The sequence below is a fragment of the Panthera uncia genome (genome assembly GCF_023721935.1).
Source record: "Panthera uncia isolate 11264 chromosome C1 unlocalized genomic scaffold, Puncia_PCG_1.0 HiC_scaffold_4, whole genome shotgun sequence".
Taxonomy (NCBI): Eukaryota; Metazoa; Chordata; class Mammalia; order Carnivora; family Felidae; genus Panthera; species Panthera uncia.
This window is the reverse complement of record NW_026057585.1, coordinates 25,531,308-25,551,976: the sequence shown is the minus strand read 5'-3', so window position 1 is coordinate 25,551,976 and position 20,669 is coordinate 25,531,308. Positions and strand designations below refer to the sequence as shown.

General features: G+C 41.2%; 1 protein-coding gene across 1 annotated transcript in view; it reads left to right on the top strand.

The window, feature by feature from the left end:
- Positions 1-20,669, top strand: part of SLC44A3 (solute carrier family 44 member 3) — a 98,714-nt gene that overhangs the window by 4,490 nt on the left and 73,555 nt on the right. Inside the window, exons 3-5 of the mRNA XM_049616771.1 lie at positions 486-628; positions 2,736-2,872; positions 3,797-3,890. Coding sequence (XP_049472728.1) covers positions 486-628; positions 2,736-2,872; positions 3,797-3,890 — 374 coding nt within the window. The remainder of the gene's footprint in view (positions 1-485; positions 629-2,735; positions 2,873-3,796; positions 3,891-20,669) is intronic.

Here is a 20,669-nt window from a genome sequence, read left to right as displayed (position 1 = left end):
GGGGGGGGAAAAGGAAAGGGAAGAGAAGGGAGAGAGTTGGGGGAAGGGGATAGAAGGAAGCTTGGGGAAAGATGTGGCATGGCGGGGGGGGGGGGGGGGGGGGGGGGGGGGGGGGGCACTTAGATAAAGAAAGAACCCCCAGGGGGAAGAAAATTTGAGTTGCCCTGGTAAAGTTAGGCCCAGAAGAAAAAATGACAGACTCATGGAGAAAAGGATACAGAGGACATGGAGGTAAGAACACAGACAAGGATCCGTTCAGCCTTTTAGGATGTTCTCCCTACCTAACCTGTTAAAACAAGGGTGAGAGTGACAGCCTCCTGACTGATTTGAATGGTTGACATTGTTGCTGAAGGAGAGAAGTACAGTCATGCTGGGGAGATTCATTGTCTACCTGGCTCCACTTGATATCAACATCTTGAGGGATGCAGGGGCCCGTGTTTTCAGCCTGTTGGCCAACCTCTTATGTGCCACTTGAATTTTACCAGCTGTTCATCATGGGCTACTCGATGGTGGCAGGAGCCACGGGAAGACTCCTCTTTGGCTATGACAGCTTTGGCAACGTGTGTGGCAAGAAGAACTCCCCTGTAGAAGGGGCCCCTCTTTCAGGGCAGGACATGACCCTGAAAAGGTAAGTGTTCAAGTAAGTCCCCAACCTACAGGGGCTATACTGTATTTCAAAACTGTATAAATTCGCCATTTTGAGCCTGGAAAATGTTTTCTCATTTAAAACAATCAGCCCATCTCATAAAAAAGGAGGCATGTGTCCGGTAGCGAAGACACAGGTTTTGGAATCAGCTAGTCCTCTGTTCAGATTCAGCCGGTGCTAATTTTCAGCCATGTGACCTTGGGCAGAGTACTTAACTTCTCTGAACCCGGTTTTCATCTTTTCAACTGGTTGTTGTGCCGGTCTCACAAGCTTATTTTAAGGATCCACTGAGATACTGCATGAGCTAAGACTTAATCTGTTAGTGGCTACTATTGTTATCCATAATGTATCAGAATCACGTTACCAATTGATGTTACCAGTTGTACATCATCCACAGTATTTTATCTGTGTGGTAATTCCTGAATCCCACCTGGGAATTCTGGGAACTTGTGTTCCACTCCCTCCCCAGTCTGTGGTCTCAACTATGGCACTGTAGTCTCACTACCCCCCAACTCCAACACAGAAACAGAAAAGGAAGAGAAGAAATAGGAATCCCCTGAGAGGCAAGAAAGCCTTGGCCATGGTTTTTCTAAGATGGAGGCTGCCTTGAAGTAATTTTTGAGACTTGATGATCAAAAGCCCCTCCTACGAGAGAATGTTGCAGTTCTGAATAGGTCCTGAGTACAAGTTTGGAGTCACCAAATACAGTTCTCAGACCACGCCCCTTCTACCACTCAGTGTTGCCCCTGAGGAGAGGGGCTCTACATTGCTGGATGTGGATCACGTGGACACATTTCCTCCTGCACTTAGGGATCACTTTAAAAAAGAAGGAAGAAGGGGGCTGCCCGGATGTATGCGTGCATGCTGAGAAATAGTCATCCTCTTGGAGATGTAAAGTATGCATTCCCAGGAGCCAACAGGTAGAGGCAACCAGGTGTCCATCAGCAAACACAGTGTTGTGTGTGTATATAATGGGATATTAGAATTTCCTTCCTCTTTAAGACCGACTAACACGAGGTACAACTTGAGTAAATCTGGAGGATGTTAGGCTAAGTGAAATAAGCCAGTCACAAAAAGAAAAATACTTTGTGATCTCACTGAGGTCCCTAGAGTAGTCAAACGCACAGAGACAGAAAGCAGAATGGTGGTTGCCTGGCACAGGGCTTGCTTAGTGGGTACAGAGCTTGGGTTTTGCAAGGTTATAAGGAGTTCCGTGGGTGAGTGGTGGGGATGTACTTAATGCCACTGTGCTCTACACCTAAAATGGTTAGTATGGTAAAATTTTATGTGTATTTTACCATAATTTCAAAAAAAATTAAACTATGTATCCTAAATTTGGGAAATCTGTTCCCGTCTCCTATCATACCACCTCCCTCTGTTCCACCCCCTCCCTGCGCCCCTTCACCAGGTCCCTCCAGGACTGCCTGTCTGGCAGCCTCCGGGGCTCCCCTTCTGGTGTCCCTCTGATCTCAACAGCCTGGGGAGGTGTTGGGCATGGTCTGGGAGCTACCGGTGCCAGCCTGGCTCACGACCCCGCTAATAGCAACAACCAGCTTTCTTCTCGGCCCCATCTACCCAGTGGTGGAACAGTGGGAGTGGGAAGGGTCTCGTGACTTTCCTGGCTCTCAAACTGGAAGGTGGGGGAGAGGGGTAGGCTTTTCATTCACAGCCGGGGCCTCCCTCTTTCTGCTCACTCCCCTGAGGTCAGCTATTCTCTGAAGTACAGTTGAACACTCGGGTGCAAATATGTCTTCCATGGACTTCGCTAGTAGTTCACGCACTGGCCTGATCTAGCATTCCATGTGCAGTTTAATCCTTTCCCTTCCTCAGGTCACCCCTTAGGTTCTCTCCCAGGAAATGCTGAATCTGGAAAAAGGAAGTTTTATTACTATTTGAGCATGATTCCTCCGCTGCACAACTCCATAGATGACCCCCAGTAGGCATAATACATGGTAAATTATTCTGAGGTGCTTGGCTATAAAAGTTTGCCTTAATTATTCCCACATTTGATAACATGGGTTTTAAGGCCCCTAATTAAACCCAGTGAGAGGATACGCTCTAAGATATTCTCATTTCATCTGTTTCCTAGACACGTATTCTTTATGAATTCCTGCAACCCGGAAGTCAAGGACGTGAGGCTCAGTTCCACCATCCTGTGCGTGTCGAGCTGTCCTGAAGAGCAGCTTGATACCCTGGAAGAGGTCCAGCTCTTTGCAGACAAGAATGGTAGGCACCAGGGGACGGGGGTCGCTCTTCCCCCTGAGGGCGGGAACCACAGTGGGGTAACCTGTGCAGACCTAGGTGAGACAGATTCCCCTGGCACTGCTTTCTCTGCAAAACTGGAGATTGTCATTGCCTGTGGTAGCCTCTTCTTGTGTGCGAGAGGCCATCAGTGCTTTCTCCTGGGCCTTGTACAGCCTCATTCAGCTCTATCTGGAATTTATCTGAAACCCTAGCTGTTCTCTGCTCACTGCCAGGGGATGGCCTTGCATATAGAGTATAGTGTAGACTGACGCTTAGGGCCCAAAGGCAGCGTCAGACGGAGGTCAGAGAGCTCTGTGCACAGGGCACATCCAGTCCTAGAGAGGAGCTGCCGGCTTTGTAGCGAATTGCTGACAAGTATGTTCTTTCATTACAATGTTGGGGCCCATGGATACTTGGCACTAATTGTTTACGTAACTGAAGCACCTTGCCCTGAGCCTGCTGGTGAGATTTATGTTACAGGGATTAAACAAGAAAAGGAAAGTAAAAGAAATTCGAGGCAACCCGCTGCAAATTCTATCTGCCTGTGAAATGATGTGCCAGATTTTTAAAAAATTATTTGCAAGGCTGGGTTAAAAATATCAAGCCTATGCAATAAATCATTCCTCCCCCCCCCAAAAAAAAAAACCCTTCAAATAATTTTTGTGCCAATTGTATAACTTTTAGTTTTAAACTGAGATTTAGGAGAGAGAGAAAGAGAGGCCTCAATCTGACCTCGAATTGGATGCTTATTCTCACTGTGTTTAGATCATCTATAGATGTGTCTTCTAAACCTGAGTGATGGATTCCATCTCCTTCTCGGTTTGGTAAACGGATGGTAGCTTTCTTACTGGCTCCCCTAGAAAGATGAGAGGGAGATAGTATAGTCTGTGTGTCTTCTGCTTCCAGGGTCCTTCCTGTGTGTTTACAGTTTGAATTCCATCAACTACACCCAGAATCCAAATGCAGACTCATTGTGTCCCAGGCTGCCGGTTCCTCCGAGGTAAAAAGCTTCCATATTTTTTCTTTATCCATCAACAGAAGTTATGGAGTACTTGCATCTGTTGCTCTTGTGGGTATTGTTGGAAGCAGGAAGGAGATATTTGGTAGAGGCCTACGGTCTACAGAAGGCCAGGGATAAACCAGGAGGAGCTATCTGCCCTATACATGATGGACAGTAGATTAGGAACCAGGCTACAGAAGGAGAAAACTCACCACTGGAAATACACATAGTCAGAAAATGGCAACACTGGAGCTAGCAGAATTCATATGCGAATCACCAGTTGAGTGGTTTGATAAAGTAGTTGGTATGTGTTTTTTCTACTCCAACTACTTATTACAAAGTAGAAAGTATTTTCTCTTTTATGGCAACCAGACATTGTTAGTTTTTACAACTCTAGATGTCTCCATAAGAAACAGACCTATATGGGCGAGGCCAAGTGGCCACCAAAAGCACCTGCTCAATGAGGACAGAAAACAGGTCCTTCTCAAGGATTCCACTTGTGAACTTCTTTTAGAGTCAGCCGTTCCTATCAACTAGTGTAGTACCTGGCACATAGGAGGTACCTTACAAATATTTGTAGAATAAAGCTGTAACGGTGACACGGTAGTTGTATTGCCACAGTAAATGGCTCACATTTGAGCCATCGAGAAAGGTAATGCGGAAAACACAATTACTAATCATCGCCACCGTCAGGATGCTGAGATGTTCTGAAGGAAGACTTGGTTTGTTTTGCATTACCATGCTTTTAAAAGTTGTAAATATACTTACAGTGAATGAGACCTCTGTGCAAAATCCCTGAGAAGTAATGATAATTGAAGTAGAACAGGGCATTGGGCCAACCGTCCAGTACAGTGTTAATCAAACTCTTGGCTGGGACCCACAGTAAAGAATGTATTCCATCTATACATGCACCTTCACACATCCTTATGAGTATAAAACAGAAATGCAAGTCTGTCAAAACAAGATTTCCCCTTACTGCAAATGATTTGTCCTAATGGTTTCAATTCTGTTTCACTTTTTAAAAACAGCAGTTTATTTCACCATCTTCTAATGGGTTGTGAGTATAGCTTGAAAAATGCTGATCTAACAGGTGCTAAAAAATAAAAAATAAAACTCCAGTCGATTTTAGCTACATAGGAGGAAAGAATATAGTTAACCATTCTCCTGGCATCTAAAATAAATACTTTGTGTTACAAGTAACTGGAAGAGGAGAGAATTATTTGCAGAGGAGAGTCCCATTGCATTTTTCTGTATCTTATTTTTTAAATTCTGAGTTTTGTTAGATATCATAAACATCTGTCAGTGAAACATAACTAAAGCCAAAAAAGTAAACTACAGTGGCTTAGTAGGTTAAAGGAAAATTATTTAACGCTTGAAGAGAGGGGTTTAACTTTGTACATTTTGACCATCATTTTGCCATTTCCCCTCCCCCAGGCTCCAGCCAACACCTTTCTACTCTCTGCTCCTGTGAAATTGACTATTTTAGATTCCACATATAAGTGAGGTCATATGGTATTTGTCTTCTGAGAAGATTGTTCTAGGGAACACAATTTGTAAGTGTACCTGCAGAGGGAATTGGAAGAGAACGGAATTCTTCAGGCTGTAACTTAACCAGAGGTAGATAAATTCTTCCTATCAATGGGATGGCGGCTGTAATTCTATGGGAAGCTTGTATCTTGATATTGCTGCTGCTAATAGCGAGCATTTATTGAACTTTTGATACTTGCCAGGTACTTTCTAAGCTCTTGACATATTCATTGACCTGGACCTCCTCAAACCACTGTGCTGTAGGCCTTGTCTTCATCCCTGTTTTATGGTAGAAAAAACTCGCGCAGGAGCAGCGTAAAGTGGCATAAGCAGCAGGTGGAGCTGGCCTGCAAACCCAAACAGGGTCCATATCTGTTTCTGTAATCCAAAACCAACTGTCAAGGCTTCATTGCTGTTATTTTACCTGGCAGATGGCCTCCTTGGGCTCACACCAAGGTGGGGGTACGGGGAGCCCCATAGCATGTGTCCTAGGGTCCCCATTTTTCTGCCACACCTGTCCTAAGCCTTTCACCCCCCAAATGCAGACCTTTCCATGGAAAGACAAACCTGTTGGTTGACCTTTCTCAACAGAGTCAGGGAGAGAGAAATCGCCTTGAGGGCTCCATTTCCTTTTCCTACACAAGCAAGAGTTTGTTCTAAGATGGAAATTATCGTATTTATCATGGAAGAGCAGTGCCAAGAGTGAAAGCTTGAAATCATGAGAAGTGTGGCCACAGGGCCAAAAAACATTTTCTAAATACCTCTATTGACTAAACCAATTGTTTCTTCTCCCTCTGTCGATCACGTGAGGAGAAACATACCCTTTTAGAGTAGTGGCTGAATATCAAGAAGGTTTGTGTCCCGAGGTATGAGCTTTTAAGAGCAGTGAAAAACGACAGAAGATAACAAGCAAGCGTATCTTTTTCCCTTTGGGGTTCCACATAATATTGTATTTTGAGTCCCCATGTATTTAAAATCCAAAAGGCTTGGGTTTTTCCATCAAGTAAGTTCTAGTCCTCACCTCCCACGTGGGTGCCCGTGCACATCACTGCGTTGTTTGCTCAGATGAATTCCAACAGCGTCATCGAAATGTACAGTCAGCTCTATGAATTACTTCCTGCAAATCTGAGTGGTTTTGCTGGTGAGAGAGGAAAAGGAGAAGTGGGGAAGAAACCACCGTCTGGGGCCCAGTCACACCCCCTGCCCCAGCTAATCAAGTCCTCAGAGGGCAACTGGTCAACCACACACATCAGGGGTGACCCACACTTTACATGCTTCTCTGTCACTCTCAGGGCTGAGATGGGTCATTCTTTACCAGCACAGTGTTATGAAATGCCTGAAAAGCACCATCTTAACGAACCTTGTTGACAAAATTAATGTCTTAGGGAGAATTGTGTTTGGAGAAAAACAAAATGACATTAGATTTACATCTGACCTTATTTTTCAGAAATACTAATTGAAAGTTCAGAAAACATTTGCTCTAAAAACAATTCAGATTTATTGGTATTAAGACTATTTAGTAGGGGCATGCCTGGGTGGCTCAGTCAGTTAAGCGTCCAACTTTGGCTCAGGTCATGATCTCACAGCTTGTGAATTCGAGCCCTGCATCGGGGTCTGTGCTGGCAGCTCAGAGCCTGGAGCCTGCTTTGGATTCTGTTTCTCCCTCTCTCTCTGCCCCTCCCCTGCTCGCACTCTGTCTCTTTCTCAAAAATAAATAAACATTAAAAAATTGTTTAAAAAAAGACTGTTTAGTACTAGAAAAGGAAAAAATTAGAGGTTTAAAACTCAGAGAGCAGGAAGTAAAATTACTCTGCGGTGGTAAGAAAATTAGCTGAGGCGCCCCTGGGTGGCTCAGTCAGTTGAGCGTCCGACTTCGGCTCGGTCATGATCTTGTGGTTCGTGGGTTCAAGCCCCGCGTCTGTGCTGATAGCTCAGAGCCTGGAGCCTGCTTCAGATTCTGTGTCTCTCTCTGCCCCTCCCCAACTCATGCTCTGTCTCTCTCTCTCTCTCTCTCTCTCTCTCTCTCTGTCAAAAATAAATAAACATTTTTTAAAAATTTTTTAAAAAGAAATTAGCTGAAAAACTACAACTGATAAGAGAATTTATTTAGGTGTCAGGGAACACAATTGATAAACTGAAATCTGCAGCATTCCTATATTTTTTAAAAGACAACTTTTACTGCAGTGAGAAGAAATACAAAAACGAACTGGGTACTTCAATGCCTAGAGACAAATGTAACAAATATACATAACCATGAAAAGAACACTTTATTTATTTATTTATTTATGACATCATTTTTTTTTCAAATTTTTGTTAAATTCTAGTTATCATACAGTGCAATAGTGGCTTCAGGAGTAGAATTCAGTGATTCACTTACATACAACACCCAGTGCTCATAATAGCAAGTACCCGCCTTAGTACCCATCACCCATCTAGCCCACCTCCCTCCCACCTCCCTCTGTCATCAACCCTCAGTTTGTTCTCTAAGACATTCATATGGTTTGTTTCCCTCTCTCTTTTCCCCCTCCCATATGTTTATCGGTTTAGTTTCTTATATTCCACATATGAGTGAAATCGTATGGTTTTTGTCTTTCTCTGACTTATTTCACTTAGCATAATACATCCTAGCTCTATCCACATCATTGCAAATGGCAAGATTTCATTCTTTCTGATGGCTGAGTAATATTCCACTGTGTGTGTGTGTATATATATATATGTATATATATATACATATATATACATATATATATACACACACATATATATATATACATATATATATATATATATATATATATATATATATACACACACCACATCATCTTTATCCATTCATCGCTTGATGGACATTTGGGCTCTCTCCATAGCTTGGCTATTGTTGATAATGCTTCTGTAAACATCGGGGTGCATGTACCCCTTTGAATCTGTATTTTTGTATCCTTTGGGTAGATACCTAGTCGTGCAGTTGCTGTATCATAGGGTAGTTCTATTTTTAACTTTTTGAGGACCCTCCATACTATTCTCTAGAGTGGCTACACCAGTTTGTGTTCCCATCAGCAGTGTAAGAGGGTTTCCCTTTCTCTGCATCCTCACCAACACCTGTTGTTTATTCTTTTGTTAATTTTAGCCATTCTGACAGGCATGAGGTGGTATCTCATCGTGGTTTTGATTTGTATTTTTTTGATAATGAATGAGGTCGAGCATCTTTTCATGTATCTGTTAGCCTTCTGGATGTCTTCTTTGGAAAATCGTCTATTCACGTCTTCTGCCCATTTCTTAACTGGGTTATTTGGTTTTTGGGTATTGAGTTTGCTGAGTTCTTTATAGATTTTTGGGTACTAACCCTTTATCAAATATTTCATTTGCAAATATCTTCTCCCATTCCATAGGCTGCCTTTTAGTTTTGTTGATTGTTTCCGTAGCTGTACAGAAGCTTTTTATTTTAATGAGGTCCCAGTAATTCATTTTTGCTTTTATTTCCCTTGCCTCAGGGACATATCTAGTAAGTTGCTATGTCTGATGTCAAAGACATTACTACCTGTGTTCTCTTCTAGGATACTGATGGTTTCCTGTCTTACATTTAGGTCTTTCATCCATTTTGAGTTTATTTTGTATATGGTGTCAGAAGGTGGGCCAGTTTCATTCTTCTGCATGTTGCTGTCCAGTTTTTCCAACACCATTTATTAAAGAGACTGCCTTATTTTTCTGTTGAATATTCTTTCCTGCTTTGTTGAAGATTAGTTGACCATAGAGTTGTGGGTCCATTTCTGGATTTTCTATTCTATTCCGTTGATATATGTTTGCTTTTGTGCCCATACTAGATTGTCTTAATGACTAGAGCTTTATAATATAGCTTGAAATCTGGAATTGTGATGCCTCTGGTTTTGTTTTTCTTTTTCAGGATTGCTTTGACTTTTCCGGTCTTTTGTGGTTCCATACAAATTTTAGGATTGTTTGTTCTAGCTTCGAGAAGAATGCTGTGGTATTTTGATGGGGATTATATTAAATGTGTAGGTCGCTTTGGGTGGTATAGACATTTTGACGATGTTTGTTCTTCCAATCCATAAGCATAGAATGTTTTTCCATTTTTGTGTGTCCTCTTCCATTTCTTTCATAAATGTTCTATAGTTTTCATAGTACAGATCTTTTGCCTCTTTGGTTAAGTTTATTCCTAGGTATCTAATTGGTTTTGGTGAAGTTGCAAATGGGATTGATTTTTTTATTAAAAAGAACATTTTAATATGTTCCTGAGGTATAAGGAATACTTAAATGGAGAGACGGTGTTGTTGACAGTATGACTCAGCATTATAAAAAATGTCATTTCTCCCTAAGTCAAGCTATAAATTTGTCATGATTACAAACAAAACAAGCAGATTTTTTTTTCAGTAACTAGATAAGTTGATTGTAAATTTGTAAGGAAAGTTTTTTAAAAAGTAAAAAAAAAAAATCTGAAAAAGAAAAACAATGGAGACTAACCCTTACAGTTTTTAAAAACTATTGTATTATAAAATTTAATAATTAAAATACTGTGGCCCTGTAACTGAACTAAAATGAGTTTCCTCCTTGGTGAGTCCCAGGCAGAAACTCCACCAGGTAAGTCATCACACAAAGGAAACTTTATTTGCCACGAAGAAGGAAATTATGGGGAATAATTTACAAAGCTGTGACTTCCCCAGCAGGGGTGAATGGGTTCCTTTTATCTACAGTTAAGATGAATATTTAGAAAGCGAAGCCTTGTCACCTAATGTAGAGGGAGGCAAGGTCGTGCTTGCGCCTTGAGGAAACGTGCCTGTGCGTACATTGTATGTTACATAAATGAGACTTGTGCTTCTCTTTGGGTGGACATTTTAGTATTATAATGAGGTAAAGGTAACTGTCTCTCACTCCATGGGTCACTCCATGGTCCTATGCAGGTGTGAGTCAGGGGTTAAGCTCAAACTTGTGTGGGTGGTCTGGGCCAGCTGGCACTCTTCCTCAGGACAGTCATTATTGTTTGAGGGATAGTTTCTGTTTCGAACACAGTTGCTATGCCCCTTGGGTCTTTTGTCTGGATTAAGAGAGAAGTTGGAAAGAAGGATTTAAGGGGAAATGTAGGGCAGAGGTCAGCAGGTACCAGCAGACGAGCAATAAAGACCCTGTCTTGGGGTCTAGCTGGTGACAGCACTAGTTCACGTGTAGAAAAATCAATAGAAGATACTAAGCAATCCAGGAATAGACCCAAAGGCTTACAGGAATTTAGTACATGATAAAAGTGACAAATCAGTGACAAAATGGCTGGCTATTGAGCGAGTGGTGTTGGGACAACTGGACAGGCATCCAGGGGAAGAGCTGGATCCAAACCTCATGCCTTATATGAATAAATTCCAAGTGGATTCAAGACTTTAATGTATAAAGTGAAACTGGAAAGTATGAGAAGCCATGGGAGAATTCTTCTATAACCTGAAAGTAAGGGAGCCTTCTATCCATGACTTAAAACTCAGAAGACATAAAATTAAACAATTGATGAAATGAACATCTCTGCCTGAGAAAACACTAGAAGCAAAGTTAACAGGCAAATAAGTTGCAATTTGTATAAAAATATTAGTTTCTCTAATTTATAAAAAATCTTATTAATCCAACTTCTAGAAGACCATATCTCAGTATAAAAATGAGATAAAAAATGTGAATAGATGCTTCAAAGAAAAAAATAGTGTTGTTTAAACATATTAAAAGAGGCTGGACCTCCCTCACGATAGGGGAAGTGCTGATGTTTTCACACTCCCGATGTTTAGGTGACAGCATCCAAAAGTTGGATGATGCACTCCACTGACAAAGGTGTAGGGAAATAGATACTTTCATACATTGCTGAGGCAGGGATCTGAGGAGGGCAATTCATCAATATTCATTGGTGAAGAATGTATATGCCTTTAAGTCAAGCATTTGTGCTTCTAGAAATTTAATCTACAGGTATACCTGTAGAGTATGAAATGACATTTGTACAAATGTATTCACTGCAGTGTTTGTAAGAGCAGAAGAGTGCAAACAATCTCCGTGGCTGTCAGTAGCAGGCTGCTTAAATAAATTACAGCATTGCATTTAATGTAACACTATTTAGAAAGCTAGGAATAGCTGAGAATGTTCTCTGATAAAAGAGCATCAGTGAGCAATCTCCAATTAATAGTATACTTAACTGTGAACTATTGAATTCTTGCCTACCTGAGAACAAAGCAAGATTATCTTCTCTGACCACTTCCATTCAGCATTGTAATGGAGGTCCTAGGAATTGCAAAAGAGGAAGGAAAAGAAATAGAAAGGAAGAAATGAAACCATCTTTTTTACAGATGACCTAATTGTTTATATAGAAAATCCAAAAGAATCTACAAAGTAACTACTAAATGAACTTAACAAAATTGCAATATACAAGGTCAAATTGCATTTCTATGTATTTGCAACAATTAGGAAATAATTTTTAAAGTCCATGTTTAGCGTCAGAAGAATATAGCTAGGAATAAATTTAACAGAAGACATGGAAGATGTGGGACTGAAAACGTTAAGACCTTGCTGAAATTAAAGAACTCCAAAATAAGTGAAGAGATAGACCTTGTTCACGAGTTGGAAGTTTTAATATTGTTAGGATGTCATTTCTCTTCAAATTGTCCTACAGATTCAATGTAGCGCCCCCAACATAATTTTTGTAGAAATTGACAAGTTCATGCCAAAAAAAAAAAAAAAAAAATGCAGAAAAGCTGAAGACCTACAGTCACACAAAAAATTCTTGAAGAACAAAGTTAGAAGACTCATACCAGCTGATTTCAGGAGTTACTATGAAGTTACAGTGATTAAGACAATGTGGTGTCAAAAAACAAAGTTCAGGTGTACCTGGGTGTCTCAGTCAGTTAAGCGTCAAACTTCGGCTCAGGTCATGATCTCACGGTCTGTGAGTTAGAGCCCCGTGTCTGGCTCTGTGCCGACAGCTCAGAGCGTGGAGCCTGCTTCGGATTCTATGTCTCTCTCTCTCTGCCCCTCCCCCACTCGTGCTCTGTCTCTGTGTCTCAAAAGTAAAAAAATGTAAAAAAAAAAAAAAAAAAGTTCAACTGAATACATTTGAAGTTCTAATTGGCTTTATTAAAGAATTCATGAATAGACAGCATGTACCCAGCAGGTAGAGGAGAGCTCTGAGAAGTTGCACAAAATGGTTTTTATAGGAAGGTGGGTGGGATAAGAAAGTTATTAGCAAAAGGAAAGGATTGTTCCAGGCAAGGTAGCTTTCTTTCCCTTAGGAAAATGAAGGGGTTTTATGCAGATTACTTCATCTATATGGTGCTAACTGAAAAATTCCTGGCTGACTGGTTAAGACTACACGGGGGCGGGGACTTGAAAGTGCAGCTAGATTAGATATTAAGCCCCAGGCTTGGAAACTTGGTCTAAGTGACACCATTTGGGGCATATAGATTTCTTTCTTTCTTTCTTTCTTTCTTTTTCAATGTTTATTTATTTTTGAGAGAGAGAGACAGAGTGTGAGCAAGGGAGGGTCAGAGAGAGAGAGGGAGACACAGAATCTGAAGCCAGCTACAAGCTCTGAGCCAGCAGCACAGAGCCAATGTGGGGCTAGAAGTCACAAACTGTGAGATCATGACCTGGGCCGAAGTCAGACGCTTAACCAAGTCACCCAGGTGCCCTTGTAGTTTTGTTTTTTTTAATTTTTTTTTAATGTTTATTTATTTTTGAGAGACAGTATGAGCAGGGGAGGGACAGAGAGAGAGACAGAATCTGAAGCAGGGTTCAGGCTCTGAGCTGTCATCAGCACAGAGCCCATCGCAAGGCTTGAACCCACAAACTGTGAGATCAAGACCTGAGCTGAAGTCGGATGCTCAACTGATTGAGCCACCCAGGTGCCCTTATAGTTTTCTTTTTTTAACAGTTACTCCATTTTGATTAGATTCTCCAAGTAACTGAGAGATGTGATCAAAATTGAGCTATTGCTCTGAAGTTCTTGGCAGTTTTTGTTGTTCCTTTATGTTGTATCCAAAGGTCATGACATTTTTGCTTAACCTCTGCGATAGTCACAGGACATGGCTTCAGGTGTACATTCTTTAAGTGGTTTATTTTCTTCGTTCCTTAGACATTTCAGTCTTAGGGAGATCGTTTGTTTGTTGGTGAGCCACTGTGATCATGCATGTAAAGCTTTTGAGAGAATAAGTGCACCAGGGAGATTATTATGATCCCTATAAATAGGATAATTCCCAATATTTGGAGTGTACTTTAGAACCATGGTCCCCAAGACCCCATGGAAGGGGTCATCTTTTTAAGTCAAGTGATGTGTTCTGTGATTTTATGTAATTGAATTTCAGTTTCCCCATAAGTGTTAATCCAGACACAGCAGGTGATGTTGGCCAAGGCACAGACACTTCCTTGCTCAGCTAAAAGATAATCAAGAATTGTTCTAGTATCAAGGACAACTTTGGCTAGAGGGATCTTTGCTGGGCTGCTATTGTTTTAACAGCAGATTTTGCAATAATTTTAAGAATTAAGGGAGAGTTTTTAATCGTAGCCTCCCTTACATTTATCTCTAGCCAGAGACATAAGGACCTGCCATAAGAAGTGAATTCTGGTCATGAAACTCTCCTTGGTAGGTCCTTTTTAACTCAGCAATGTAAATTAAAGAGAGTCAACCAATTAGATGTCTGATTTTGCTTGTGAAATGTTAGAGGCACCATTAGATTTTTCTCTTAGCCTGAAACAAGAGGTTCCCCCCCTTAGCAACAGCCTGGGAGATACTGATGAGGGAGCTATCTTTCCAGGCCAGTGCCACAGTACAGGAAAGGAAGAGAAGGAAAAGGGGGTTTACGTTTAAAGTATGAAGTCTAAGTCTGGCTAGATTGATGCGGAGGTATCCAGCGTGTGTGCAGAACAGTGTCAGGTAGATCTTTCTTTAGCTGTGAGATGTGTTTCCAAGGCTCAATATCTTTTAGTTTTACAGCTGTGTCAGTGTTCTGGAGCACTTGGTAGGGTCCCTTCCTTCGGGCTCAGAGCCGTTTTTTTCAGCAATGATGTTTCCACAATACCCAGTCACCAGGTTCCAGACTGTGACCAACAGGATCCTTTGAACTTGGGGTAAGGGAAAGCATCTTTAACATGTTGATGGTGGGCTTTAGCATAAAAGACTTACAGTAGCTTATCATGCTAGCACAGGAGAGGATCAGCAGAAAGTTGTTTACTGATAGAATTCTACAACATTAGCGAGATCTTGTTAAGGTTTGTATGATTTGCTCCATGCAGTGGTGCTTTGATCAGGGGGGATGGTGAAGGAAACATACTTTCTAACAGTTTCTTTGCTTTTGTTGGGAGGCATCAACCTTGCAGCGGGAAAAACCTTCAGCCCATCCAGAAAACATACCTCCAGTAACAAGAACATGTTAATAATCCATGCTAGGTGGCAGTTGAATGAAGTCCAGCTGGAGATGTTCAAAGAGGGAGGAGGTTTGAGGCCTCTGTGAACAAAAATTTTTCCAGACCTATGGACCTGACAGGTTAGACATTGATGGTAAATGGTTTTCACAGTCTTATTATAGAAGTCTCCCCAGCAGTGTTTAATTATAATTCATCTTAATGTTTATATTTGTTTTTGAGACAGAGACAGAGCATGAGCAGGGGAGGGGCAGAGAGGGAGGGAGACACAATCTGAAGCAGGCTCCAGGCTCTGAGCTGTCAGCACAGAGCCCAACACTCGGGGCTGGAATCCATGAACCGTGAGATCATGACCTGAGCCGGTTTGAAGCTTAACTGACTGAGCCACCCAGGAGCCCCAATTGTAATTCATCTTAAACACCCCATAGTGGGTAAAGAAATTAAAATTAAAAAATTAAAATTAAAAAATGGGGTTTGTCAGGGAATCAGGAAGAACCAGTTGGCCATCTTGGCCACAACATTTAACACTTAACTAACACTGTAAACTGTTTAATGTACAGCTATTGTTTACCCATCTTAATTTCTCCAGGTTTAGAGCAGACTGTTGCCATGTTACAAGGACATTTATCCTTCTGTGGACTGTAGCAGAATGGACTTTATCCACATGTGACATAATCTTACAAATATGATGTAAAGGACAGAGGCTTAGTATTACTTATTTGACAAGGTGTCCCCCTGTAATTTACATATCAAATAAGCCTAATTAGTTTAACAAAGTTTTGGAATATTCCAGGTCAAAGACTTCACTTAACATTTGATTTTAGGAAGTTTGTCAAAGTATCAAAAAAAAAAAAAAAAAAGGTGTTAAACCATTTGCCTAAATAGGGTCACAGGTCATTATGAAATTTAATACTTAAAATATAAAGACATTTTCACCATTTTATGAAAGGAGACCAAAAGTCCAAGAAAATCTTGCCTTTTTACCAGAGAGAAAACCAAATTCTAATTTTGTACCAGCTTACCTGATATTAAAACTTATTTTTTAAAATGAATTCATTTTAATCTTAGCCAGCTTGACTGCACATTAAAATTCCTTTTCAGGGGCGCCTGGGTGGCGCAGTCGGTTAAGCGTCCGACTTCAGCCAGGTCACGATCTCGCGGTCCGTGAGTTCGAGCCCCGCGTCAGGCTCTGGGCTGATGGCTCGGAGCCTGGAGCCTGTTTCCGATTCTGTGTCTCCCTCTCTCTGCCCCTCCCCCGTTCATGCTCTGTCTCTCTCTGTCCCAAAAATAAATAAAAAACGTTGAAAAAAAAAAAAAATTAAAATTCCTTTTCAGAGATTCCTTTTCCACAAATGTTCTACAACTTTTCTACATTCTGATTTTGTCCTATGTTTTTCCTCTTTAAACAACCAGCCTTATTTTAGGACAAAATTACTTTTTTTCTCCATAACAAAAAATCCATCTCCATTTCTCACACCTTTGTTTTTTTTCACTGAAAACACATCCTTCTTCCTTCGAATATGGAGATATTCATATCAACCTATCAGGTGTCATATCAGCATTCTTTTTTTTTTTTTTTTTTAGGAAGAGCACGTGTGTGTGCAGGGGAAGGGCAGAGAGAGAGAGAGAGAGACTGAGAGAGTGAGCACACAAGAGAGAGAGAATCCCAAACAGATTTCACTTGGAGCCCAATGTGTGGGGCTCTATCTCAGAACACGACATCATGACCTGAGCTGAAGCCAAGAGTCAGACACTTAACCTACTGAGCCACATAGGTGCATTCTTTAAATTTGCAAATTTATGAATATATTTCAAAATTTCTAAAAGCATGTACCTTTTGGAATATGTTAAAGTATAGCATTAACATATCCAAATATCTTTTAATTTCTCTGTAATGAGAAACCAAAAGTGGATAAACCTATGCTTAGCAATTAATGTTTTAGTATTTTGTCTTATTTGGAAATGATGTGTAGGTATTGAATGAATTTATTCCTCATTTAACTTAACTCCTCATTTAACCTAACTCAGCAAAACATTAAGGTTTGTAGGTTACCAAAAAAAATTTTTTTTTGAGAAAACTATTTAAGCAGACATAAATAGTGCTAAAAAGTTCATTTGTAAACTTGTATCTTGCTTACATCTAGTTAAAGTACTCGTCCTTAATAATTATGTTAGCTTACCTACAAAAACTTCATTAAACATTAGGTAAAGTCAGCCATTATCCTAAGCTATCTTTTTTTTTTTTTTGACAGATCTTACAAGTGCTAACATGAATTTATTTGGCTAGTAAACTCCGAATAAAAATTTTATGTTGGGGTGCCTGGGTGGCTCAGTCAGTTAAGCATCTGACTTTGGCTCAGGTCATGATCTCACATTTTGGGAATTCAAGCCCCACCTGGGGCTCTGTGCTGGCAGCTCAGAGCCTGGAACCGACTTCAGATTCTGTGTCTCCCTCTCTCTCTGCCCCTTCCCCACTCGCACTCCGTGTTTGTTTGTTTCTCTCTCTCTCTCTCTCTCTCAAAAATAAACATTAAGAAAAAAGTTTTATATTTAATCTTGATGATTCTACTGTGTCTCCCTCTCTGCCCCTCCCCCGCTCTCGCGCGCTCTCAAAAATAAATACACGTTAAAAAAAAGTTTTATATTTAATCGACCACCCTAAAGACACGTCTGTTTAATTAAGCCATCAAACTTCAATTAGCTCTCATATCAAATATTTTTCCAGATCAGGTGAATTTGAAAAACATTTGGGTTTCTAGTTTCTGGGTTTTTTTTTTTTAATGTTTGTTTATTTTTGAGAGAGAGTGAGAGTGTGTGTGTGCATGAGCACAGGAGGGACAGAGAGAGAGGGGAACAGAGGATCCAAAGCGGGCTCTGTGCTGACAGCAAAGAACCCAGCGCAGGGCTCAAATTCACAAACCATGAGATCATGACCTGAGCTGAAGTTTGACTCTTAACCAGCTGAGCCACCCATGCACCCCTGGGTTTCTAGTTTCTACCTAAGAGATTTAGAATGGCCAAACCATATGGGCACTTTCCTTCAAACCATCTAAATAGAGCTCTTTTACAGATTAATTTTAGCAATACCATCTGAAGGTAGAAAATATTACATAACTACAGCATACATATACATACACACATATATATGTACATGGTGCGCAGGGGCACATAGCACCTGGCTCTGGGGGCCCCAAGCAGACCAGGTTCGGCCACTTACCTCTAACAAGATCCAAAAGCAGAGAGACCAGTGGTGGGGAAACAAGAAAATTTATTTCAGCTAGTCCCCTATCAGGACCACAGCTGACTAGTGTCTCAAAGACTGTCTCAAAGTGCCGAAAATACTCCCAGGTTTTATATTAGGAAAATCTGAAACAAAGGTCGATGGGTAGGTGCAGGGGGACAGCTGATCATTGTCTTGAGGTCAGTCCTGTGGGGTCTTGCAGGCTCCGGACAGTCCTTACTGCTTGAGGGGCAGTTTCGGTCCCATCCTGGGATGCCTTCCCCACCAGGTCTTTTGCCTGAGTTAAGAGATAAACTGGAAAGAACTTAATCGGTGAGAAAATACAAACTGATGTCAAAAACGAGGTAGTTGAAGTCCTCTTTCATTTGACACACAGGAACATTGAGAGACACAGAAAACTTACAGCTTCTATTTTAAAATTACCTGCCATGAAATAGGTATGAAATTGACTAGTTATAAAATCTGGATCTGAGTTAGTTTTTCCCATAGATGGAATAAGTTAAGCTGAACTGTCGAGATGACTACAGCTTTTTAAAAAATATTTGTGGAGAAGACACTGAAGATGTGTTGTCTTTGGCAAGTCAGGTTCCAAATGACCTTTCCCCCTTTTGTTTTTTCTTGATAAGAATACCTCCCTAAAATTTGCACTTCAAAGAGATGGGCTGGAAAAGCCCAGGAGAACACTAGACAGAACACTGAGCAAGGACAGTTTAAAGGCACAGGGAAAACACTCCACTACCCTGCCCCCCCCCCCAATGACTTTGATCCCCTTAAAGCCAAAAGTTTTATACTTACCAGCCTTTTGAGATAAATAGGGGAGGCTTGGGAATTGGTAGAAAGGACTGGTGTTCTTTGAATTGTTTCTGGAGTCACACCTCTGGCCCTGTGAAGACAGCTTTGTAAAACCAGGACGGCTGTTTTTAATTCCTCAGAGAACTGGGTTGCCACCTAATATCAAAGTGTGTATAAATACACACCCACCCACCTATAGGCATACCTTCTTTTCCTCTGGGTACATTTAGCTTGGGGGCAGAAGACACCCCCCCCCCCCAAAAAAAAAAAGTTCCTCTCAGGCTCTGAATATCAGTTTCCAATTTGACCAGATTTCTGATTCTGGAGTTATTAAGTCCTTTCAAATATCTTGTCAAGTTCCAGCCAGGTCAAACAGTGAATATTTTTGGCAATATTAAACCTCCTGGACCCAAAAGCCATCCTCAAAGAGGGTTATGTAAAATATAGCATCTTCACAAGATCTAAAGTCGCTTGCAAAGATAGCCCAAGAAAGAACCAACAATCTGCATATCCCAGGCAGAAAAAAAGAAAGTCAGGCTATGTTCTTAAGATGCAAAAGGAGACAAGCAAGAAGGAAATAGTTATTCCCAGGACAGAAAGGAAGGGATAATGTATGTGTATGTGGAAAGGAAGGGACAATAGTGAATTTTTATTCCCTTCTCTCAACTGGGTTCAGGAGGTGATCTGTTTTTTGTTTTTTTGTTTTTTTTTTTGTTACTGTTTATTTTTGAGAGAGAGAGAGAAAGAGACCACCAGCGGGGAAGAGGCAGAGAGAGAGAGAGAGAGAGAGAGACAGAATCCGAAGTGGGCTCCAGGCTTTGAGCTGTCAGCACAAAGCCCCACGTGCGGCTCGAACTAACAAACTGTCAGATCATGACCTGAGCCAAAGTCAGATGCTTAACCGACTGAACCACCCAGACACCCCAGGAGGTAATTTATAAAAACTCTTGAGGATCCTCCTGGAGTTGAAGAAACACTTTAACTATGGCCGTTAGTTGGACCTTTGACCAAGGAGTGAGAGATATCTGAAGTGGATCACCTGTAGCCTGGAATGGTCTTATTTCAAAAGGTCACTGTGTCCCAGTCTCTTCAGAATGGAAAGCCAGTTCAGCCTGAGGCTTACTGGGGTGGGTACTCAAAGAGTAGAGGGGAGCAGTAAGAGTTACCACAGTCTTACAGTCTTGCGTTAGATACCTTTCCTCCTTTTTCCTTAGCCTTTCGTAATGAATCTTTCACTGAAGCTATTTTGGAATCTTGAAATCTTTTGGAGGCTTCTGCACGCCAGCTGCAACAGGTATCCCATTCTGTTTAATTTGGGAACTCTTGCTTTGCTTTGGAGTGTACTTCTTAAAGGAATGATCTTGTCTAATTGGAAAGTTCACCATAATGGCCATTGTAATTACACATTGTTCTTGGTGAAACTTTTTTTTTTTTTAATTTGCTACATACTTGCAACTTCCAGGAGTGTAGTTGTTAGACACAAAATAAGCGAGTGCCCGGGAAGGTGACCTGCTCAGCCCTCTGGATACAGAGGATCTCATTCCTTTTAGTTAGGCCTTCGGGTTCCCAGCTAAACTAATACCAGAGAGGGAGCCACTGCTGTGCTGGGGATTGTGTTTTACAGCATGCCTCATCGCACAGTTTTCTCAAGGTTGGCAGGTGACCTAGGGTTAATCTAACCTGTTCCACGACCAACCGTCCTAATGCAGGAGCCTTTAAGTTAGGCGGCAAGCACTCTAACAGATCTTAAATACTCCACCCATGCCCACCAATTTTTGTGGCATTTTGGCCTCCAAGATCCCTGCTAGCAATAGCCTTTATTTACATAAAAC